Source organism: Coregonus lavaretus, assembly GCF_964263955.1.
Source record: "Coregonus lavaretus genome assembly, contig: HAP1_SCAFFOLD_275, whole genome shotgun sequence".
Taxonomy (NCBI): Eukaryota; Metazoa; Chordata; class Actinopteri; order Salmoniformes; family Salmonidae; genus Coregonus; species Coregonus lavaretus.
Window position 1 is genome coordinate 344,705 of NW_028166965.1, and position 19,380 is coordinate 364,084.

General features: G+C 41.9%; 2 protein-coding genes across 3 annotated transcripts; both read right to left on the bottom strand.

Annotated features, from left to right (window-relative positions):
- Nucleotides 1–1,467: 1,467 nt before the first annotated feature.
- Nucleotides 1,468–12,968, bottom strand: LOC311106259 (WD repeat-containing protein 76-like). 2 transcript variants are annotated; one of them, XM_084188420.1, is made up of 16 exons: nucleotides 12,830–12,968; nucleotides 7,239–7,379; nucleotides 7,023–7,103; nucleotides 6,090–6,182; nucleotides 5,932–5,990; nucleotides 5,510–5,630; nucleotides 5,181–5,282; nucleotides 4,920–4,960; nucleotides 4,597–4,753; nucleotides 4,161–4,319; nucleotides 3,872–3,987; nucleotides 3,656–3,754; nucleotides 3,248–3,400; nucleotides 2,987–3,040; nucleotides 2,700–2,808; nucleotides 1,468–2,466 (listed from the first exon to the last, which is right to left on the bottom strand). In XM_084188420.1, the coding sequence occupies exons 2-16, from the start codon at nucleotides 7,374–7,376 to the stop codon at nucleotides 2,323–2,325; spliced, it is 1,626 nt and encodes a 541-aa protein (XP_084044546.1). In that variant the 5' UTR covers nucleotides 7,377–7,379; nucleotides 12,830–12,968; the 3' UTR covers nucleotides 1,468–2,322. The 2 variants fall into 2 exon arrangements, with proteins under 2 accessions (XP_084044546.1, XP_084044547.1); XM_084188421.1 differs by lacking the exon at nucleotides 7,023–7,103 and having other exon boundaries at nucleotides 2,230–2,466; nucleotides 12,830–12,919.
- Nucleotides 12,969–13,230: 262 nt separating this feature from the next.
- LOC311106277 (pro-cathepsin H-like) lies at nucleotides 13,231–18,319 on the bottom strand. Its single transcript, XM_084188422.1, has 12 exons — nucleotides 18,227–18,319; nucleotides 17,764–17,795; nucleotides 17,422–17,527; nucleotides 17,203–17,273; nucleotides 16,974–17,078; nucleotides 16,568–16,654; nucleotides 16,305–16,360; nucleotides 16,088–16,169; nucleotides 15,607–15,675; nucleotides 15,397–15,503; nucleotides 14,965–15,090; nucleotides 13,231–13,953 (listed from the first exon to the last, which is right to left on the bottom strand). The coding sequence occupies exons 1-12, from the start codon at nucleotides 18,300–18,302 to the stop codon at nucleotides 13,878–13,880; spliced, it is 993 nt and encodes a 330-aa protein (XP_084044548.1). The 5' UTR covers nucleotides 18,303–18,319; the 3' UTR covers nucleotides 13,231–13,877.
- Between the last annotated feature and the right edge of the window lie 1,061 nt (nucleotides 18,320–19,380).

A 19,380-nucleotide genomic window follows, 5' to 3' on the forward strand; every position in this document is an offset into this window, starting at 1 on the left:
GGATTGATTGATAGATTTTATTTGTCAGTTTAAAAAAACTGACAAATATTTGTAAAAGTGACCGGGATTCCACAATAAAGTCAGGGACTTATTTCCATTGTGGTCCCTAATTTTTACATAAATGGATATACAATTACGTAGACAAAAAAAGTTATACTGCTCACACTTTAGCCAGCCTTTCACATTCTTTTTAAAAGTGGTTATGGTTGGTATGTATTTGAGTTGCTGTGGTGGTTTTTTCCACTCAACAGAACCAGTATATAAACATTTGTTCTTACCAGATAGACTCATATTTAAAACAGTGAATATTAGAGTCTCTGGCATTATGCTGGTGGACATCTCTTACAAATGAAAAATATACTGAAAAAATTAATAAACACAATAACTTTCAGACTTTACTGAGTTACAGTATAAGGAAATTAGTCAATTGAAATTGTTAAATTGCGTCAATTCAAATCTGGTATAGGAACAAAAAGAGGTCAATACACGTCTTCTAAAATAGACTAGTATTTTAATTAATGCAAACACTTGAATTGGTAAATATGATGTTCGTATATACGGGCCCACTGAAAAACCACGCAGGGCAGTCAGAGAACTGAGCTTTTGTTATAAGTTCTTCTTTAAATACCCTGACAAAGATAGTTCCCGCTCCCTGCTGGGCCTGTCAGGATAGAGGCTGGGCGTGGTTTAAACTTAACCAGCCTATCGATGGCGCACAGGCTGGTCCCAGCCCCTTGGCGCTTCACTGTTGCCAGGCATTAGTTGTTATCTTTACAACTTGTCTTGAGTCAGCAACCTCAGACATAGTTTGTCCTTGAGCGGTTTAACAAAGAGGCAGTGTGTGTGTCTGTGTGAATCACAAGTCTGTCTCAGCCTACCCCCTAACGGTTCCTCACATTAATCACAGCTTGTTATGTTAAACAATCTATCAGTACAGCACAAACCTATTATGTTTAATCATTAATGTATTCTTTCTAAGCTAGGCATCACATCTAGTTAAGAAAATAGATCCCCACAAAATAAATAAATTAGGCCCTAATCTATGAATTTCACATGACTGGGAATACAGATATGCATGTGTTGGTCACCCCCAATGTTTGGTGCTGCTGGTGAACCATGATGTGCAGGCATAATCAGTGACACAGGACTAGTGCACTTGCCAGTGTCTTTAGGGTGTCTATGGCTAGTTTTCCATCCAAATGGCGACAGATTTTCATAAATAAATAAAAAGAAAACTGCATTAAAAACAAATATGCACATTTCCCATCAGAGTTGTTTCCATCTAATTGACGTGTGGATAAAAGTATGTGCGTAAATATGTTGTGCACATAAAAATAACTTTTGCCGTTAAATTCCCATGTACTGAATAAAAAATATATTAGTTAAATGTGTTTCCGTCGCATTTTCAACTCTAAGCCCACTGATTTTTCTTTTCAGGGCTGATGTAGAACACAAAGATGATTCAAATAAAAGTAAACATTTAATTAAAATGCAAATTAGCCAGTACAGAACACATAATTACAGTAATTGAAACCCAATAATTTAAGGTAGGGTGGTCATATTAAACAAATATTCATGCTTTATCAATTTGAAAACAATTTCTGAAACCCCCCCCCCCCCATCACACACAGCCTAACACAGACGCACACTTCTCACTAAGTCCGAACCGTAACACAGAAGGCTACTAGTCTAATAACATAGCTTACTTCTAAGGTAGGCCTATACCTGAGTTGGGTTACATTGTAATGTTATTTTTGGTGTTGATGAGTTACTCTGGTGATGGGAGGAAAAACTGCAGCAAATAATTAGCCTAGGCACAGAAGAGAGAGTGAGTTGTCTGATATATGGGACACATTTTCAGTGCACTGGTATTTTGCCATGTTGGTTTCGATTGTAGGGCTGTAGCAACTGAATTCTGGTCGATTTTACTTGAATAAAACCATCAATCACAAAATTCGCTGCTGGCACAATAGAGCCAATGAAAGGTAATAAACTACATGAAAAACTAAACTTCAGCTAAATATATAAACTTTATTTAAACTAACTAAACATCAACAAATTGATAGAAAACAATGTGCAACAATAGCAAAGGCAGTCTGCAGATAAACATACAAAAAATTAAAATAAAAAAACACCAACTTATTTTGGTCTATTCTAAGCATGTGTTATGGGCCCGTATTGATAAAGCATTTTAGAGTAAGAGTGCTGATCTACGATCAGTTGAGCCTTTCAGATCATAATGAATAAGAGGGTGGGTACCTGATCCTAGATCAGCCCTCTTACTCTGAGATGCTTTGTGAACACTGGCCCAGGTTCCTCCTCTCAGTCGGTGAAGATGTACAGTCGTCCGGAGGCGTTACCCCCCAGTAGAGCGTTCCTGGTGGGGTGGAAGGCTGTGACGGAGAGCACCGTGGTGATCTCTGGGTCCTGGAAGGAGTGCTGGAGCTTCCCACTCTCATGGAACACCTGGATAGAAAAGGATATACTTTATTGTCCCAAAGGAGAAAATTGTCTTGGACACTTTCAGTGCTGCTGTATACAAAATATATGAAACATTACCCATATCATACACATCATGTATAGCCACATAATGCATAACTTCTACACCGACCTTACACATTTATACTAACACGACCTCAGATCTTACTTATTGTTGTTGAGGTTAGATGATAGACGTGGGAACAAAGGAATGCTTATACCTGGACTCTGCGAGGCCGCTGCATGCTGCCCACAACGAAGCAGTCGTCCCTCTTGGGGTCCCACACCGCCTGCAGCTTGGACAGCCAGCGCCCCGTGTTCAATTGATGTCTGCAAAGAGGGACAAAGGAAATGGATTCAATAGATATAAACTGTGTCATAACTACAGGTATAGCACCACTACACAAAGACGCCACTACAAAGATCCTGGATTTGCTGGCTGATGTCTATTGGTAGGGATCATTCCACAATGTTTAGTTTTTAAAATGTGATAGTATAATGAATTTACTTGATGGAGGTCAGTAGCGGAGCTCTGGAGGTCAGTTCCGAGGTATCGTAAATCCTGAAAAACAAAGTAAATGTAATTGTAGAACATTTCAGGTTTCAAGAAAGTATTGGACCATAAGCTCAGTAACTTTAAAAAAACACTTTTATGATAGCATATTGGCAAATGATTCATTTGAACTTGAGCAATTTTTTCATAATTTCCCCCATCTCTTTACATATTTTAATGTACTAACGTCTTACTGTAGCATGCAGACAGACTCACCTGATGTTGTCGTCTAGGCAGGTGGTCACTACTCTGTTACCAGTGCCAGGAGAGAAGTAGGCACTTGAGATGCTCTTTGAGTGACCATAGAGCTGGGAGACTGGCTCGCTCGACGACGCCTTCAAACATCGAGCATCGTAAATGCTCACAATACTAGAGGAAAATCAGTTTTGGCAACATAAAAGATCAATGAAGTAGAAAGTGGATTTCCTGAATAGGACTATTCATACAGATTCAAGGGCTGCAATAAGTAATAATTTTGCAAACTTGACAAAATACATAAATCATCAATCTTATTAAAGCATAGGATTGTCTCAAGGCTCGAATGTAGTGATTGGTTGCCATAATGACGTCAGTCCACCTGATTGGTTGACATTGTACATCATGGCACTGATTCAAATTTTTTACCTGTTCTCAGCCACCATGATGTACTGCTTCTGAACAGGGTGGACGTGAACACAGCGAACCGTCTTGGTATCCAGGCTATGGAGGGACTCATGAGAGGTTCTGAGTAAAAACGAGACAGACCAACATTACTAAGGCATTAGCAATAAGCTTTTTGACTTGACTTAAACACAATGGCCAGCCCTTGTACAGAGAGAAATAAAAACGATGTGACTTTACCCTGGAGTCCGCCTGTCAACGATGGCAACGTCTCCATACCAGTCCCCGGTGACTAGCGTCGAACAGTCATGTGACAGGAAGTCAAAGGTTCTCAAGCCATCCTTGATCCGATACACCTAGTTGGAGAAAGGACAGAGATAATGTAACAAAGACAGAACAGGGAATCTAAAGTCTGATATGTGTGTTAAATTCCCACTGGGGTCACACATCCGAAAATGCATGCATCGCTTTGAAAAAAAAAAAGATTGCTAAATGGCATTTACGATTATCGTTTTATTATGCACGGTACCTCATCAAAAACACATTTCTCCACGTCTGTGCTCCGTAGGGTCCCGTCGTAGCTGAGGGTCAACAGGTCTGTAGGATGTGACCTGGAAAACGCCATGCAGGCCACCGGCCGGACGTGTGGCTCAAACAGCAGCACGCCGTCATCACCCATATCAGAGTCCTGAGAAAACAAACAGCAGCACGCCGTCGTCACCCATATCAGAGTCCTGAGAAAACAAACAGCAGCACGCCGTTGCCGCGTTCAAAACAACTGGGAACTCAGAAAAAATACTAGCTCCGACTGGGATTTTTTTTCTGAGTTCCCAGTTGTTTTGAACACGGCAAGTCCTGAGAAAAACAAACAAATAAGCCCAGTCACACTTCACACATTAACTCTACTGCATCCAGCTTGACTGTGTGTGTGTGTGTGTGTGTGTGTGTGTGTGTAGTGTACTCACGAGGTTCCACAGCCCCACTCCGCCCCACTTGTCCCCAGCCGCCATGAGCAGACAACTGCTACACGGGTGGAAGGCAGCAGAGAAGATACGACTCTTCACCACCTTAGCTACTCCTCCAATCTCACTCAGCTCCATGCTCTTCAGAGTATTACGGTACCTGGAAACGTACCCAATGTAATGTCAGCCTGGCATAGGTTAGTGTTTTACACATCTTCACATTCAAATCAGTACAGGACGTCCATTAAATACAACAAATATATATGTTTGTCACAGAACGCCAAGAAAAAAAGGCCAAACCCCTTAACATCCAAAATGAAACTCACTCTTTGAGATCCAACTCCTCCTTTTCTTCTTTGATTAAGTCCTGTGGAATAAAACAAACTGTAAAAGAACAGTGAGAAGAAGAGAGAAGCTGTAAACAGTTATGATGAACATAGGACTGAAGAGTTAGCCTGGTCCAGATCTGTTTGTGTGGTCTTGCCAAATCCTATGGTCATTGTCACGCCAAATGAGTTGGCAAGACCGCACAAACAGATCTGGGACCAGGCTAGAGAAAAGTAGGTAATGGTGAACAAATGTGCCACCTCTGTCCACAGCTTGAGAAGCTCAGGTGGTAGTGAACTATCCTCCTCCATGTTGACTGGCTCCATACTAATGGGCCCCTCTGGCTTCCTGGCCCGTTCAATCTTTAGTAAATACACATCAACATAAACAAACAAACCATTATCATGAGAAATAAAGTAGCGTTTCAAGATTAAACTGGAACAAATGCGAAAAGTAGGCTTTTATTTGTGTAGTGTAGAAGTACAATTTCTTAACATAAGAGCATTTCCTATTGGTCAGTTACTCACGTCGCATTTTGCTATTGGTCAGTCACTTACGGGTCGCATTTTTCGATTGGTCAGTCACTCACACGTTCAGCTTCATAATAAATCCTGCGTGGTTCCGGGGGCAGGGTGAGTGACTCTGCTTCTTTCTTCTGGATTCTCAAGGACTTGGTGCGAGGAGGCAGTATTTCTGTCCAGGCTACCTTACTGTAGTGAGCCAAGACGTTAGTTACATTGTGTTAGAAACTGAAACTAGTCACACTGACATTCTCTATCCAAGCTGCCCATAATAAATACATTCTGTTTGCCATTAGTTACAGAAGCTCATATGGGCCTTATGTCCTAAAGGGATTAAGTATGTATAACGGAAGCTCATTCACTTTGTACTGAGACCAAATTTGACTGACCAGTGCAAGTACATACACACACAGTACACAGGAAAAAGTTAAGTAAGTTGTACAAAATATATATTTTCAGTCATTGGTACAAATATTTATTCTGTCATTACTTTAGTTTCTGTCTCTTGAGACCTCTCTGTGGTGTTTCTGGTTTCAAATCCTTCTTGGCCTATTGAGGAAACAATAAGTTATTCATTTCACCACAAGGAGTTTCAGGGAAATGTGCATAGGTAGATACCATTGAAACTTTGTTCTTTAATAAACTAACCTCAAGTAGTTTTATGGAGGACAGGAACTCTTGGTTTTGTCTGATATTTTCCAACCGTTCCAATTCATATGTCGATAGACCTCCAGGTTGTATCTGCAATGTGAAAACAAAGAGTAAAGTGAGGTCACCAACAGAGTTGTATTCATTAGTGCAGTGGTTTTCAAACCTCTCCTCTTGGACCCACAGACATTTCACAGTTTTGTTGTAGCCCTGAACTAGCTCACCTGATCGCCTAAACAAGGGTAGTGTTCCTCTGCTCAGATGTTGATGACGCATGCCACAATGCCTGGATCGGTATTTTACATATCAGCTAACCACATAATGTTGTTATAGCTATCTGGTGCCCGACGGCAGTCGATGACGTGGCACGCAACAATTGGTTGATGCATGCAACGTCTGAGCAGGGGAACACGACCATTGGCATGATCATTTGTTGACAAGTTGAACCGGGTGTGCTAGCTCAGGAATAGTTCAAATACATGAAATGGCTGGGGGTCCCCGAGGAGAGGTTAGAAAACCTCTGCATTAGTCCACATGTAACATGCAGGATATGAACCTGGGTCTACCGCGGGAGAAACCAACATCTTGACCATTAGACCAAGAGGAAATTCCCTATTGGCCCTAGGGCCGACTGATTTTGAAGTCGCAGGCATGGGCTACCCATCACGTGACCATGAGCAACCATGACCGACTCATGTCCGCTACACACAAGCCGTAGCAAAGGTTTCTCAACCCAAAAGAAAAACAAGCATTTTTTAATGGACAAGTTGAGGTAGTCTCTCCCGGTTTCAATATGACAATACAATTGGTTTTCTTCCGTTTGGTGCCTAATGAAACATGACCCTGGCATGTCTCTATAATATTGTAATCTAGACCATATGAGTACAATGCTAGGTCATTTGGCCTAAATACTGTTCTGTAATGAACACTTACATCCTTGTCTTCATCTTCGACTTTCTTCTTCTCTTTTACTTTTTCAATTCTTCCTTCCACTTTCAAAGGAAGTGCTTTTCTCTGAGACAAATTGCATTTAATTGTAAAATTACTAGCATAGCCCTGTTATAGCCCATTATACACAGATTTGCATTGAACTTGCACTTTGGAATTGCATCATGGAACAGTGGTCATCATATGGGTGGACACACGTACCTTTCTTTTTGTTCCTTGATTGTCTTTGAAGCTGGGCTTAGGTACCATTACCTCATCTGGGGCGAATGTCTTGGGTTTGCACCCCTGTTTTGCTGAACGGCGTACAGGGACACCATTCTCAGTGTCCGCTGGCTTCATTTCCTGCAATTAATGTTGGGATGCTTTTCAATTTGGTAATGACTTAAACAGGTCTATAATTTATCATAAACTTAGCACAGTGGTATCTTCAGCTAGACAGCTAGCTAGCTCCTACAATGCTGGCGGTCCGGGAAAGAATGCTAGCTAGGTGTGCAAGGAAACTTCAGGTGCACATGGGCGGGGAATTTAGAATACTACAGTAATGTGATTGGATAAAAAGTAATCTCAGAACCTGGAACCAAATCTTGCATGAGCGCTAGCAGAGATGAAGATGATGAAGATGGGTCATCACTAGCTTCTATAGCAGGGGTATTCAAATACAATTTCAGAAGGTCCAGTCACACAAATGTCCTAAGTGGGAAAGGTCCGGATAGAATAGATATTGTCATTTATCGGTGCTCTAGTACAGCATAGTAACAAACTTACCATTGTCCATATTATGATTTGTGATACATGGTTTTATATCAAATGTTTTCAGGACTACTATTAAATGAGACCAATCAGACACATTTTAATGAATTACAAACAACTTTATTTTGACTGTGAAAATGTGCATTTTACAGGCTGAGCTATAGTAGTAAGTAGTCTATTACTATTTGTCATGCTGCTTCAAAGAAATTTAAGAAATGAGTACAACAAAAAGTATTTAAAAAATGAATGGTTTCTCTTTTTACAAAAATATAATAAAGTGCACATTTGTGACAACATTGCTAAAGAACAAAAGTGGTTGCATAGTAATCTGTATGCAAAAAAGTCACTGAGCCAATGTACATGGACCATGCATTTCTCTTAATTGAATAAATAATAACACATTTTATGGAGAACAAAGGAGAGTACAATAGAAAATAAAATATGAGTGCACAGTCTGTGTTCCATGCATGCACAAGTCACTCTAGGCCTTGCATCAATGACTGCTACTCCTACTGCTCTCTCCTTGTCTGACCATGTGTTCTCGCATACCCCGAGAGCATCTGGTCAGCGGGGTGGTGGCACAGGAATCCTCATCTCTCCCAAGTGGACATTCTCTCTTTTCCCCCTGACCCATCTGTCTATCTCCTCATTTGAATTCCATGCTGTCACAGTCACTAGCCCATTCAAGCTTAACATCCTTGTCATTTATCGCCCTCCAGGTTCCCTTGGAGAGTTCATCAATGAGCTTGACGCCTTGATAAATTCCTTTCCTGAGGATGGCTCACCCCTCACAGTTCTGGGTGACTTTAACCTCATTAAGTTTACCTTTGACTAATTTCTCTCTGCCTCCTTCTTTCCACTCCTCTCCTCTTTTGACCTCACCCTCTCACCGTCCCCCCCTACTCACAAGGCAGGCAATACGCTTGACCTCATCTTTACTAGATGCTGCTCTTCTACTAATCTCACTGCAACTCCCCTCCAAGTCTCCGACCACTACTTTGTATCCTTTTCTCTCTCGCTCTCCTCCAACACTACTCACTCTGCCCCTACTCAGATGGTAATGCGCCGTCGCAACCTTCGCTCTCTCTCTCCCGCTACTCTCTCCTCTTCCATCCTATCATCTCTTCCCTCTGCTCAATCCTTCTCCCTCCAATCTCCTGATTCTGCCTCCTCTCCTCCCTTTCTGCATCCTTTGACTCTCTATGTCCCCTATCCTTCCGGCCGGCTTGGTCCTCCCCTCCTGCTCTGTGGCTTGACGACTCATTGCGAGCTCACAGAACAGGGCTCCGGGCAGCCGAGCGGAAATGGAGGAAAACTAGACTCCCTGCGGACCTGGCATCTTTTCACTCCCTCCTCTCTACATTTTCTTCCTCTGTTTCTGCTGCTAACGCCACTTTCTACCACTCTAAATTCCAAGCATCTGCCTCTAACCCTAGGAAGCTCTTTGCCACCTTCTCCTCCCTGCTGAAAACTCCTCCCCCTCCCCCCCCCGCCCCTCCTCCCTCTCTGTGGATGACTTCGTCAACCATTTTGAAAAGGTTGACGACATCCGATCCTCGTTTTTTAAGTCAAATGACACTGCTGGTCCTGCTCACACTGCCCTACCCTATGCTTTGACTTCTTTCTCCCCTCTCTCTCCAGATGAAATCTTGCGACTTGTGACGGCCGGCCGCCCAACAACCTGCCCGCTTGACCCTATCCCCTCCTCTCTTCTCCAGACCATTTCCGGAGACCTTCTCCCTTACCTCACCTTGCTCATCAACTCATCCTTGACCGCTGGCTATGTCCCTTCCATCTTTAAGAGAGCGAGAGTTGCACCCCTTCTCAAAAAACCTACTCTCGATCCCTCCGATGTCAACAACTACAGACCAGTATCCCTTCTTTCTTTTCTCTCCAAAACTCTTGAGCGTGCCGTCTTTAGCCAACTCTCTTGCTATCTCTCTCAGAATGACCTTCTTGATCCAAACCAGTCAGGTTTCAAGACTGGTCATTCAACTGAGACTGCTCTTCTCTGTGTCACGGAGGCTCTCCACACTGCTAAAGCTAACTCTCTCTCCTCTGCTCTTGTCCTTCTAGACCTGTCTGCTGCCTTTGATACTGTGAACCATCAGATCCTCCTCTCCACCCTCTCCGAGTTGGGCATCTCCGGCACGGCTCACTCTTGGATTGCGTCCTACCTGACAGGTCGCTCCTACCAAGTGGCGTGGCGAGAATCTGTCTCCGCACTACGTGCTCTCACCACTGGTGTCCCCCAGGGCTCAGTTCTAGGCCCTCTCCTATTCTCGCTATACACCAAGTCACTTGGCTCTGTCATATCCTTATATGGTCTCTCCTATCATTGCTACGCAGACAACACACAACTAATTTTCTCCTTTCCCCCTTCTGATAACCAGGTGGCGAATCGCATCTCTGGCAGACATATCAGTGTGGATGACGGATCTCCACCTCAAGATGAACCTCGGCAAGAAAGAGCTGCTCGTTCCATGAAAAAAAAGGACTGCCCGTTCCATGATCTTGCCATCACGGTTGACAACTCTGTTGTGTCCTCCTCCCAGAGTGCAAAGAGCCTTGGCGTGACCCTGGACAACACCCTGTCGTTCTCCGCTAACATCAAGGCGGTGACCCGATCCTGTAGGTTCATGCTCTACAACATTCGCAGAGTACGACCCTGCCTTACACAGGAAGCGGCACAGGTCCTAATCCAGGCACTTGTCATTTCCCGTCTGGATTACTGCAACTCGCTGTTTGCTGGGCTCCCTGCCTGTGCCATTAAACCCCTATAACTCATCCAGAATGCCGCAGCCCGTCTGGTGTTCAACCTTCCCAAGTTCTCTCACGTCACCCCGCTCCTCCGCACACTCCACTGGCTTCCAGTTGAAGCTCACATCTGCTACAAGACCATGGTGCTTGCCTACGGAGCTGTGAGGGGAACAGCACCTCCGTACCTTCAGGCTCTGATCCATCCCTACACCCAAACGAGGGCATTGCGTTCATCCACCTCTGGCCTGCTGGCCCCCCTACCTCTGCGGAAGCACAGTTCCCGCTCAGCCCAGTCAAAACTGTTCGCTGCTCTGGCACAATGGTGGAACACGCTCCCTCACAACGCCAGGATAGCAGAGTCACTCACCACCTTCCGGAGACACTTGAAACCCCACCTCTTTAAGGAATACCTGGGATAGGATAAAGTAATCCTTCTACCCCCCTTACCCCACCCCCCAAAAAAATAAAATAATAATAATATTGTAAAGTGGTTATCCCACTGGCTATAAGGTGAATGCACCAATTTGTAAGTTGCTCTGGATAAGAGCGTCTGCTAAATGACGTGAATGTAAAATGTAAATGTTGAATCTGACTTTGACTGGAATCTAACTTTGTGGCTATAGAAGCAAGTGGAAACCGCGAATAGACGGTCGTCACTAGTTACCGCAGCCACAAAGTCATAAAGGTCAATTCACCATCATACCAGGTCATGTAATTCTTAAAAACATAACATTTATGAATAAGATATTTGGCTACAGAATTGCTATTTCTTACCGATCTCTACAGTTCCCGTCCAAAAACGAATTATGTGAAATGACGTCAACACATACTGGATGAGTTACTGGCTAACTGCACTGGCTAGCTTAGCTAACGAACTAGCTACGGTCGCTGCGCGCATGACCAGAATGACATGATGATGAACCACCAAAGGCAAACCCCACCAGGCCATGCAAAACGAACTAACCCACTGTTTGTACAATTAAATTATGATTGGTTTGTTACTGGCTAGCTACAGTATATCTTACCCCATTCATAGACGCTAATTGCTTTAGCGCCTATTGACGATATTATCTTCGAATGTAACCGCTGAAAACCCTAAATACTGAGAAGGATTTTCAAGAGCTCTTGAAAACCCTTCTCTGTATGTAGGGGTTTCAGCCAATACATTCGCCCACTGTTGTCCACCTATGTCTTCCATAAACAAGCTATGTAACATGGAGATATGGCGGTGTGGGAATACTAACCCCATGAAGGTGTGTAGTAATTTAACTTTTTTATTATTTTCTCGCTGATATGAAAGATAGGTTCCTTGTGTTTCCAAAAACGTACCACAAGCGATGAGTGTTAATGTTTAGAGCAAGCGTTGGGGCTCATAACAAAACCACCTGTCCGAAGATACTACTATCGTCAATAGGCGCTAAAGCAGTTACCTCTGAATGGGGTAGCTAGCTATATCAGTAGCTAGGTAGGTTAACATTGACACAGGTATTCGACAAAAGCAATGTCGCAACAAAAAAAAGTGTAATGGAAACGGAAGATGGGAGACATTTTCTAAAGATAAACATTTTCATCCTGTCGACAGGGGTGGATTTTTCTTCTGTCTAACTTTCTTAATTGCGACAAATCTGATGGAACCGGTGTTTTTCGAATAGATTAGATTACGGAATCATTTTGAAGGTACGCGGTGCACGTGATCCATGTCACCGCGTAACTATTATAGCTCCACTCCACAATTAATTCTAAATGCCTACGTCTTGCAAAATCATTTTTTAAAACTTTACTAATATATATTTTTTTCTTTGTAGGACGAGGATTGTCCTGACTTTCAAGAATGCCTGAATTGATTTGCCTTGCTTTTCTTGGTTGGCTGGCAAGTTTCACAATCAAATTATTTCAGATCTACAGGAGTGCAAGTTTCACCATGGCATGGACGATTTATTAGAATATGGCAAATATTAGTCAATTATTGCATTATATCCATGCTGGTTTTCGCGGGCTACCTGGGACATCGCCAATTTATTAATACGCAATTTGCCTAAATGGGTAACGGAAACGCTTCAACATTATAGGTGTGAAGTCATTGCGTCCAGCTGTTTTAATCGACAAGATAGTTAAATGGAAACTCACCCTAGCAGGCAATTGTCGCATCTATTTTCTACACGAACTCTAAATGTTAACAAAAATCACTGGACAAGTTAATGGAAACAACTTGTGACTTACTAGCAATATTTCAAGGGTGGTTGTGTATGGATAGCTGTATAAGCGATGGTCCTTAATCTTACCTGCAACTTGTAGTGCAATTTCACAAACGCGTTCGGATGTTTTGGTTCTTACGAATCAATCAGGCAAACGGAGTCGCAAATACTTAGCTTGCGAGCTAGGTCCGAACAGCTGTGTTTCTTTTCTCGAGTCTTCTTGGTTGATGCATCTCCCGCCACGATGGTGTTTTGTAACAAGCCCCTCCCCCTGTGTTGTGCAAGATAATTCACAGCAGCTGATTGGTTACTATGCCTACATTTACATTTACGTCATTTAGCAGACGCTCTTATCCAGAGCGACTTACAAATAGGTGCATTCACCTTATAGCCAGTGGGATAACCACTTTACAATGTTGTTTTTTTGGGGGGGGGGGGTAGAAGGATTACTTTATCCTATCCCATGCTTTTCCTATAACAGCAGACGCTTCACTTGGGACACTTTATTTATAAAATATGAACCAGGGATCAATATCATTTAGCTTTTCATGTGCCAATGGCTTTGGAGATCTCTTAAGAACATACTTTTTTTTTTCTTTTTCTTTTTTTACAAAACTACAGGCAAATAATGTACAAAAAAAGTAACCCTCAGCAGCATCAGTTCAAAATACACAAAATATGCCTAGTCAAGGCAATGTCAAATCAAGAGAGGCTAAAATATTGTTGATGCTTTTGTGACAGTAGACTACTACAGTACTAAAGGGGATCTCTTACACAGTCATACAACTGGAGCAATATGTTGCTACATAAGCACATGATTCAAAGACTCTCACTACCCAGTCATTGCCTACTAACTAACCATGACCACCCACAACCATTAGCCATACCATATACAGTACAATCCTTCAGAAAACGATCAATTTATAATTAAGTAAACATAAGTCACTTGGCAAATGTAAAACTCACATTGTAACAGTATAACTACAGTTCTTAAAAACATGTCCATGCAAATAACACAGAGATGCCCACTCCTGTCCTCCCACTGAGAAAAATTATCCAGTTTATCCTGACTTCTCATACTGTAGCTGAAGACTGACTGCAGCGTTCTCTTCTTCTCTTCTGAGTTCCCGTTACATCACACCAGCGGGAGAGGATAAGAGGAGCAGGCTGCCAGTCCACACATGTTCCTCCCTCGTTCTATTAGGAAATATCTGAGGAGGAAATACAAAACAAAACAGATTTTGTAAGCTATACCGAACAAATATATAAATGCAACATGCAACAATTTAAAATATTTTACTGAGTTATAGTTCGTATAAGGAAATCAGTCAATTGAAATAAATTCATTAGGCCCTAATCTATGGATTTCACATGACTGGGAATACAGATATGCATCTGTTGGTCACAGATACCTTTTTTTTTTAAAGTAGGGGTGTGGATCAGAAAACCAGTCAGTATCTGGTGTGACCACCATTTGCCTCACGCAGCGCGGCACATCTCCTTCGCATAGAGTTGATCAGGCTGTTGACTGTGGCCTGTGGAATGTTGTCCCACTCCTCTACATTGGCTGTGAAAAGTTGCTGGATATTGGTGGGAACTGGAACACGCTGTCATACATGTCGATCCAGAGCAACCCAAACATGCTCAATGGGTGACATGTCTGGTGAGTATGCATGCCATGGAAAAACATTTTCCAGGAATTGTGTACAGATCCTTGCGACATGGGGCCATGCATTATCATGCTGAAACATGAGTTGATGGTGGCGGATGAATGGGCCTCAGGATCTCGTCATGGTATCTCTGTGCATTCAAATTGCCATCGATAAAATGCAATTGTGTTCATTGTCCATAGCTTATGCCTGCTCATACCATAACCCCACCGCCACCATGGGGCATTCTGTTCACAATGTTGACATCAGCAAACCGCTCACCCACACAACACCATACACGTGGTCTGCAGTTGGGAGGCCGGTTAGACGTACTGCCAAATTCTCTGGCAACAGCTCCGGTGGACATTCCTGCTGTCAGCATGCCAATTGCACGCTCCCTCAAAACTATTAAGACTCTAAAAGTAAAAGGAGATAGGCAGCTCTCTTGCAGTATACGTGTCCTACAATGTCTGGGTGTTCAATAGCTGATCTGTGTTCATGAAGCATCTATATAGTTATCATGAGTAAAAAAAAAGTAAGTTTGACAGCACTCAATATTTTTTATGTATTTACCCATCCATTCCCCAGTTGGTGCCCCAGGAGTTTTTCACGATCCAATATGGAGTGCTATTCTCTTCACCATATCCCACTGCCAGTACAGCATGGTTCACATTGTCTGTAGTGTTCTTACACGTAGTGCTAGTACAAACAAAGAATGCATTATAAATGAAAACACAGGGAGGACATAAGTTAATTAATTGTAATAGATGGTCAAATTTGCAGTTTGTATACATTATGTGAACGGCAAGGAGCTTTACAGCTCATGAAAGTCTTCTACGGCAACATTGTATGGCTCATAAGTACAGTCTTCTACCTTCCACACATTATTTGATAAGATTTAGAGGTCCACAATTCAATTCCCACAAAGCTCCTTAATCCTGCCACCCAACATTTATCGTCAAGTGGGAGTGATAAGGAACACGAGTGTACTGGGCTTACTCTCACCTGCTGTACACACCATCTTTGTAGTGGATGAAGTCATTGGTCACTTCATAGCCAAAGCTGACTGGGTTCAGTCTGGCCACAGCATCAACCATGCCCTTTTCATCATACTGTTATAGGGGGGAAGACAGAACAACATACCAATTGCCGAACAAGAAAACAATGTGTAGGTCAGATGCAGAGGTTGTAAAACATTTTGTTTTAGTCTCTCACACTTGTTATGTTGACAACATCTTTCACGAAGGCAGCTGCCAACTCGGGCTTGAAATTGCAAGAGCCATCCTAAAAAAAGGAATTGGGATAAAAAAAGTATATAGTGAGTAATCCAAACAAGTGAGTAATAAGGATGAAATACTATTATAAACTGGGTGGTTCAAGCCCTGAATGCTGATTGGCTGACAGCTGTGGTATATCAGACCGTATACCACGGGCATGACAAAACATTAATTTTTAATGCTCTAATTACATTGGTAACTAGTTTATAATAGCAATAAGGCACCTCTGGGGTTTGTGGTATATGGCCAATATACCACGGCTAAGGGCTGTATCCAGGCACTCCGCGTTGCGTCGTGCGAAAGAAAAGCCCTTAGCCATATACCACACCCCCTTGTGCATTATTGCTTAAGTATAACACTGTTACTTGTGTTATTACCGTTTTCCTTTTTTACACTAAGAACAAATTATAAATACATACATGTCCCGTGTAAGGATAGTCATCTTCGGTCATGAGTCCATTGTTGTATTTAACATACTCAAACGCCTGGCTTGGGAGTCCCCTGAAACCAATCAATTACAGTATCTGAATGATGTTTTTGTAGACAGATAGCTACAGTATGTATCAGGAGGCATAGAAGTCACATGCAGGACAGGAGTGATAAGCTCATGTGATTTTAAGATGGTAGGCTACCAACCCCATACATCCGTGATTGTTGAAGTCTTGAGCACAGTCCACCAGTTGCTGCTCAGACTGGAAAACATAGAATGATAAATCACAGAAATAAGGCTATTACCAACAACCATTCAACAACCAATTCAACTACTGTAACCCATTTATTTCTATTGTACCACTTCAGACGAAACCATACAGGGGAACATAGTAGGTTGACTGCCAAAAACAGGGTGAAACATAGTGTGGCACAGTAGAAAATACAAGCGAAATAGGGCTGGTTCTCACCAGAAGTGGGAGTTTTCCAGTAGCTATAGCTGTCACAGACTCCAGACAGCCGGTAGTGGAGAAGGTCCAGCAGCTTCCACAGTGACCCTTAGGACACAACAATAGCACACTCAGCCAACATGATATCAACACAGCACAGTCATAAATGTATAGCTGCTTTTATCTTTTTCACTCGCCCCCAAACAGCCAGTCCATCAGAAATGGACTTGGTCATGTGGTTGTGAATATACACAGAGTAGAAAACATTAGGAACACCTGCTCTTTCCATGACATAGACTGACCAGGTGAATCCAGGTGAAAGCTATGATCCCTTATTGATGTCACTTGTTAAATCCACTTCAATCAGTGTGCGCAACTCAACATTAGGAAGGTGTTCTATATTTAGCCTGTAAGGGAAACGTAGTACCTGGTATTTGACAGGTGACACATAGTTTCCCTTCTCTCTCCAGTCCACAGAATCAGGATATGGCCCATGGCTGCTGATGTGACTCCCTTTGGTGGCAGAGCAGTTCTGATGAAGATAAATGTAAGAACAGTTACTATTGATTAGGCTATCTTTTATCAGGGAAGCTCGTAGACTTAAATTGGGGTTAACTACAGGATCACATTTGAGTAATTACATTTCACAGCTGTACCTGAGGTTCAGTCAGGAGGAAAGTCTTCCTAAACTCTGCAAAGCTCATGTCAGAAAACTGATTCAGTCCCACTGGGAAAAGGAAAGTTAAAAGAGTTGTAAGATATCATACATGTACGTATATAAAGCTACATTATGAATACATTGGAAGTTATGTTGTGACTGGGAAAACAGGAAGAAATTGACAAATAGTTTAAAATAAATAAAATGCATAGCCTACTTGAGAATGTGTGCTTCCCCGCATTATGATGGTCGATTCTCCTCTTATGCCTGGTGAAAATGTCTAGGCGATGGTAATACTCCTCCAGATCATAGACTTTATTATACTGTAATAACAAAAACAGGTATAGGCTACAGTCAGTCTACAAAGGATGACAAACTCATACTGACAAGCAAATACATTTGAGGAAGGTCTTGGCCTACTGCTTTAATTTCTTACAATTAGGAAAAAGATGACTGTGTGTACAGTAACTCTGGTATGTAGCCTACTGTATGTCATCTGCTTTCCTAAAAAATAACACATATCATGGATTTACATTCCAGCCTTTACAGTTTCACATACCTGTAACATCCATTGTTTGAAGTGATATTCCTCTTTAAAAAAACAAATAAAAAATAATCAAAACAAGACCTATGATTTTGATGGTCACATTGTTACAAGTTTGAAACGGTCATCTGTTTTGTGCAATGACAACATTGTAGGCTATAGCATGTGTCACCGTCGTTTCACTGTTGCATGTCTTATGCAATGTAATAAGCTATAACAGGCTATTCATTTCGGTAGCCTAGTTATCTTATTTCTTATTTCATTAGGCTTATTAAATAGTCTGGTTAACTGCCCAGATCAAGATCAGAAACATCATTTATGTAGTTAACGGTCGACACAAAAGCCGCTTTCATCAGCAGTGCACTGCATGGCTTGTTGCACTTGACTTTTACTTTGTTTCTTCCGCCACACGTCGATTTGTGAGTGTGAAAGAGTAGCGGGATATCAACAACAAACAGAATAGGCGAGTTATGCTTACCTTCAGGTAAAAATAAGGGTGTTAAATTGGCTAAATGTAAAAAAGCAAGAATAACCGCAGCAGTATACAGCGCCATTCCCTCGCGTGTGCTTTCGCAACAAATGCATCACATGACTTGAGTAACCTATCCATGACATTCATGTGTCCTCGTGGCTGGGTCTGTTATCAAAGTTTTTGTAAGCGCCAAAACATGCCTAATTGCCCACCCCACATCAAAATAATTAACATCATAGTCAATAAAATGTACTTATTGAGAAGATAAAAATACAATTGTAAGTATTACAGAATTATTAAAGGCCCAGTGCATTCAAAATTCAGTTTTTCCTGTGTTTTTTATCATATTGTTTAACAGCTGATGACACTAACACTGTAAAAGTGTGAGAAAAAAAACTTCCTGATAGTTTCTGGTGGAAAATACAATCTACACATGACCTTCTAATCAGCAGATTTTGCATGGGTGGAGTTTCGGGACCAGGCAGTAAATTAGTTGATAGACTAATAACAAAGAGTTCCAAACCTCTCTGCCAATAAAGGCTAGTTTTCAGTTCCCACCACCCCACTCATACCACACCCAGACAGTCCTTGCAAAATTCTTGCTCGAGTTTTTTTTGTTGTTGCTAAAAAGCTATTTTAGTTTATTTTTGAACATTTAATGGACAACTATTACAGTCAGGTACTTAATTGTTACCCAATGACTTAATATGTATATAAAAACGGCTGCATTGGGCCTTTAAAATTATATATAACTTTGCACACCTTTATACACTGCCACACATGAATAATTCCCAGGTTGTTAAAATAAGGATTATTGTCATACCACTGTATTGTTTGTGTGTGTGTGTGAGTGTCTCGTGTCTCTGTCAGTCTGTCTGTCTGTCTGTCTTTCATTTCTGTGTCAATGATTAATCGTTTTTAAAATCGGAAGATCTTGCTTGCAGATTTTTATTTTATTTTAAGAAAATGTCATATTCAGCTCATTTGGTTAAGGCCTTTTCAACTTGGCCACAAGAGGACGGTGTACTCCTTATAAACCAGAGCCTGTTATGCGAGACCAGTGCTCTAGATGGCAGTATAATATCACTGCAAAACGGATATGATGGAACTGGAAAGAGCAACGATGTCTTCTGCAACAGAGCCACTCCCAATGACGTATA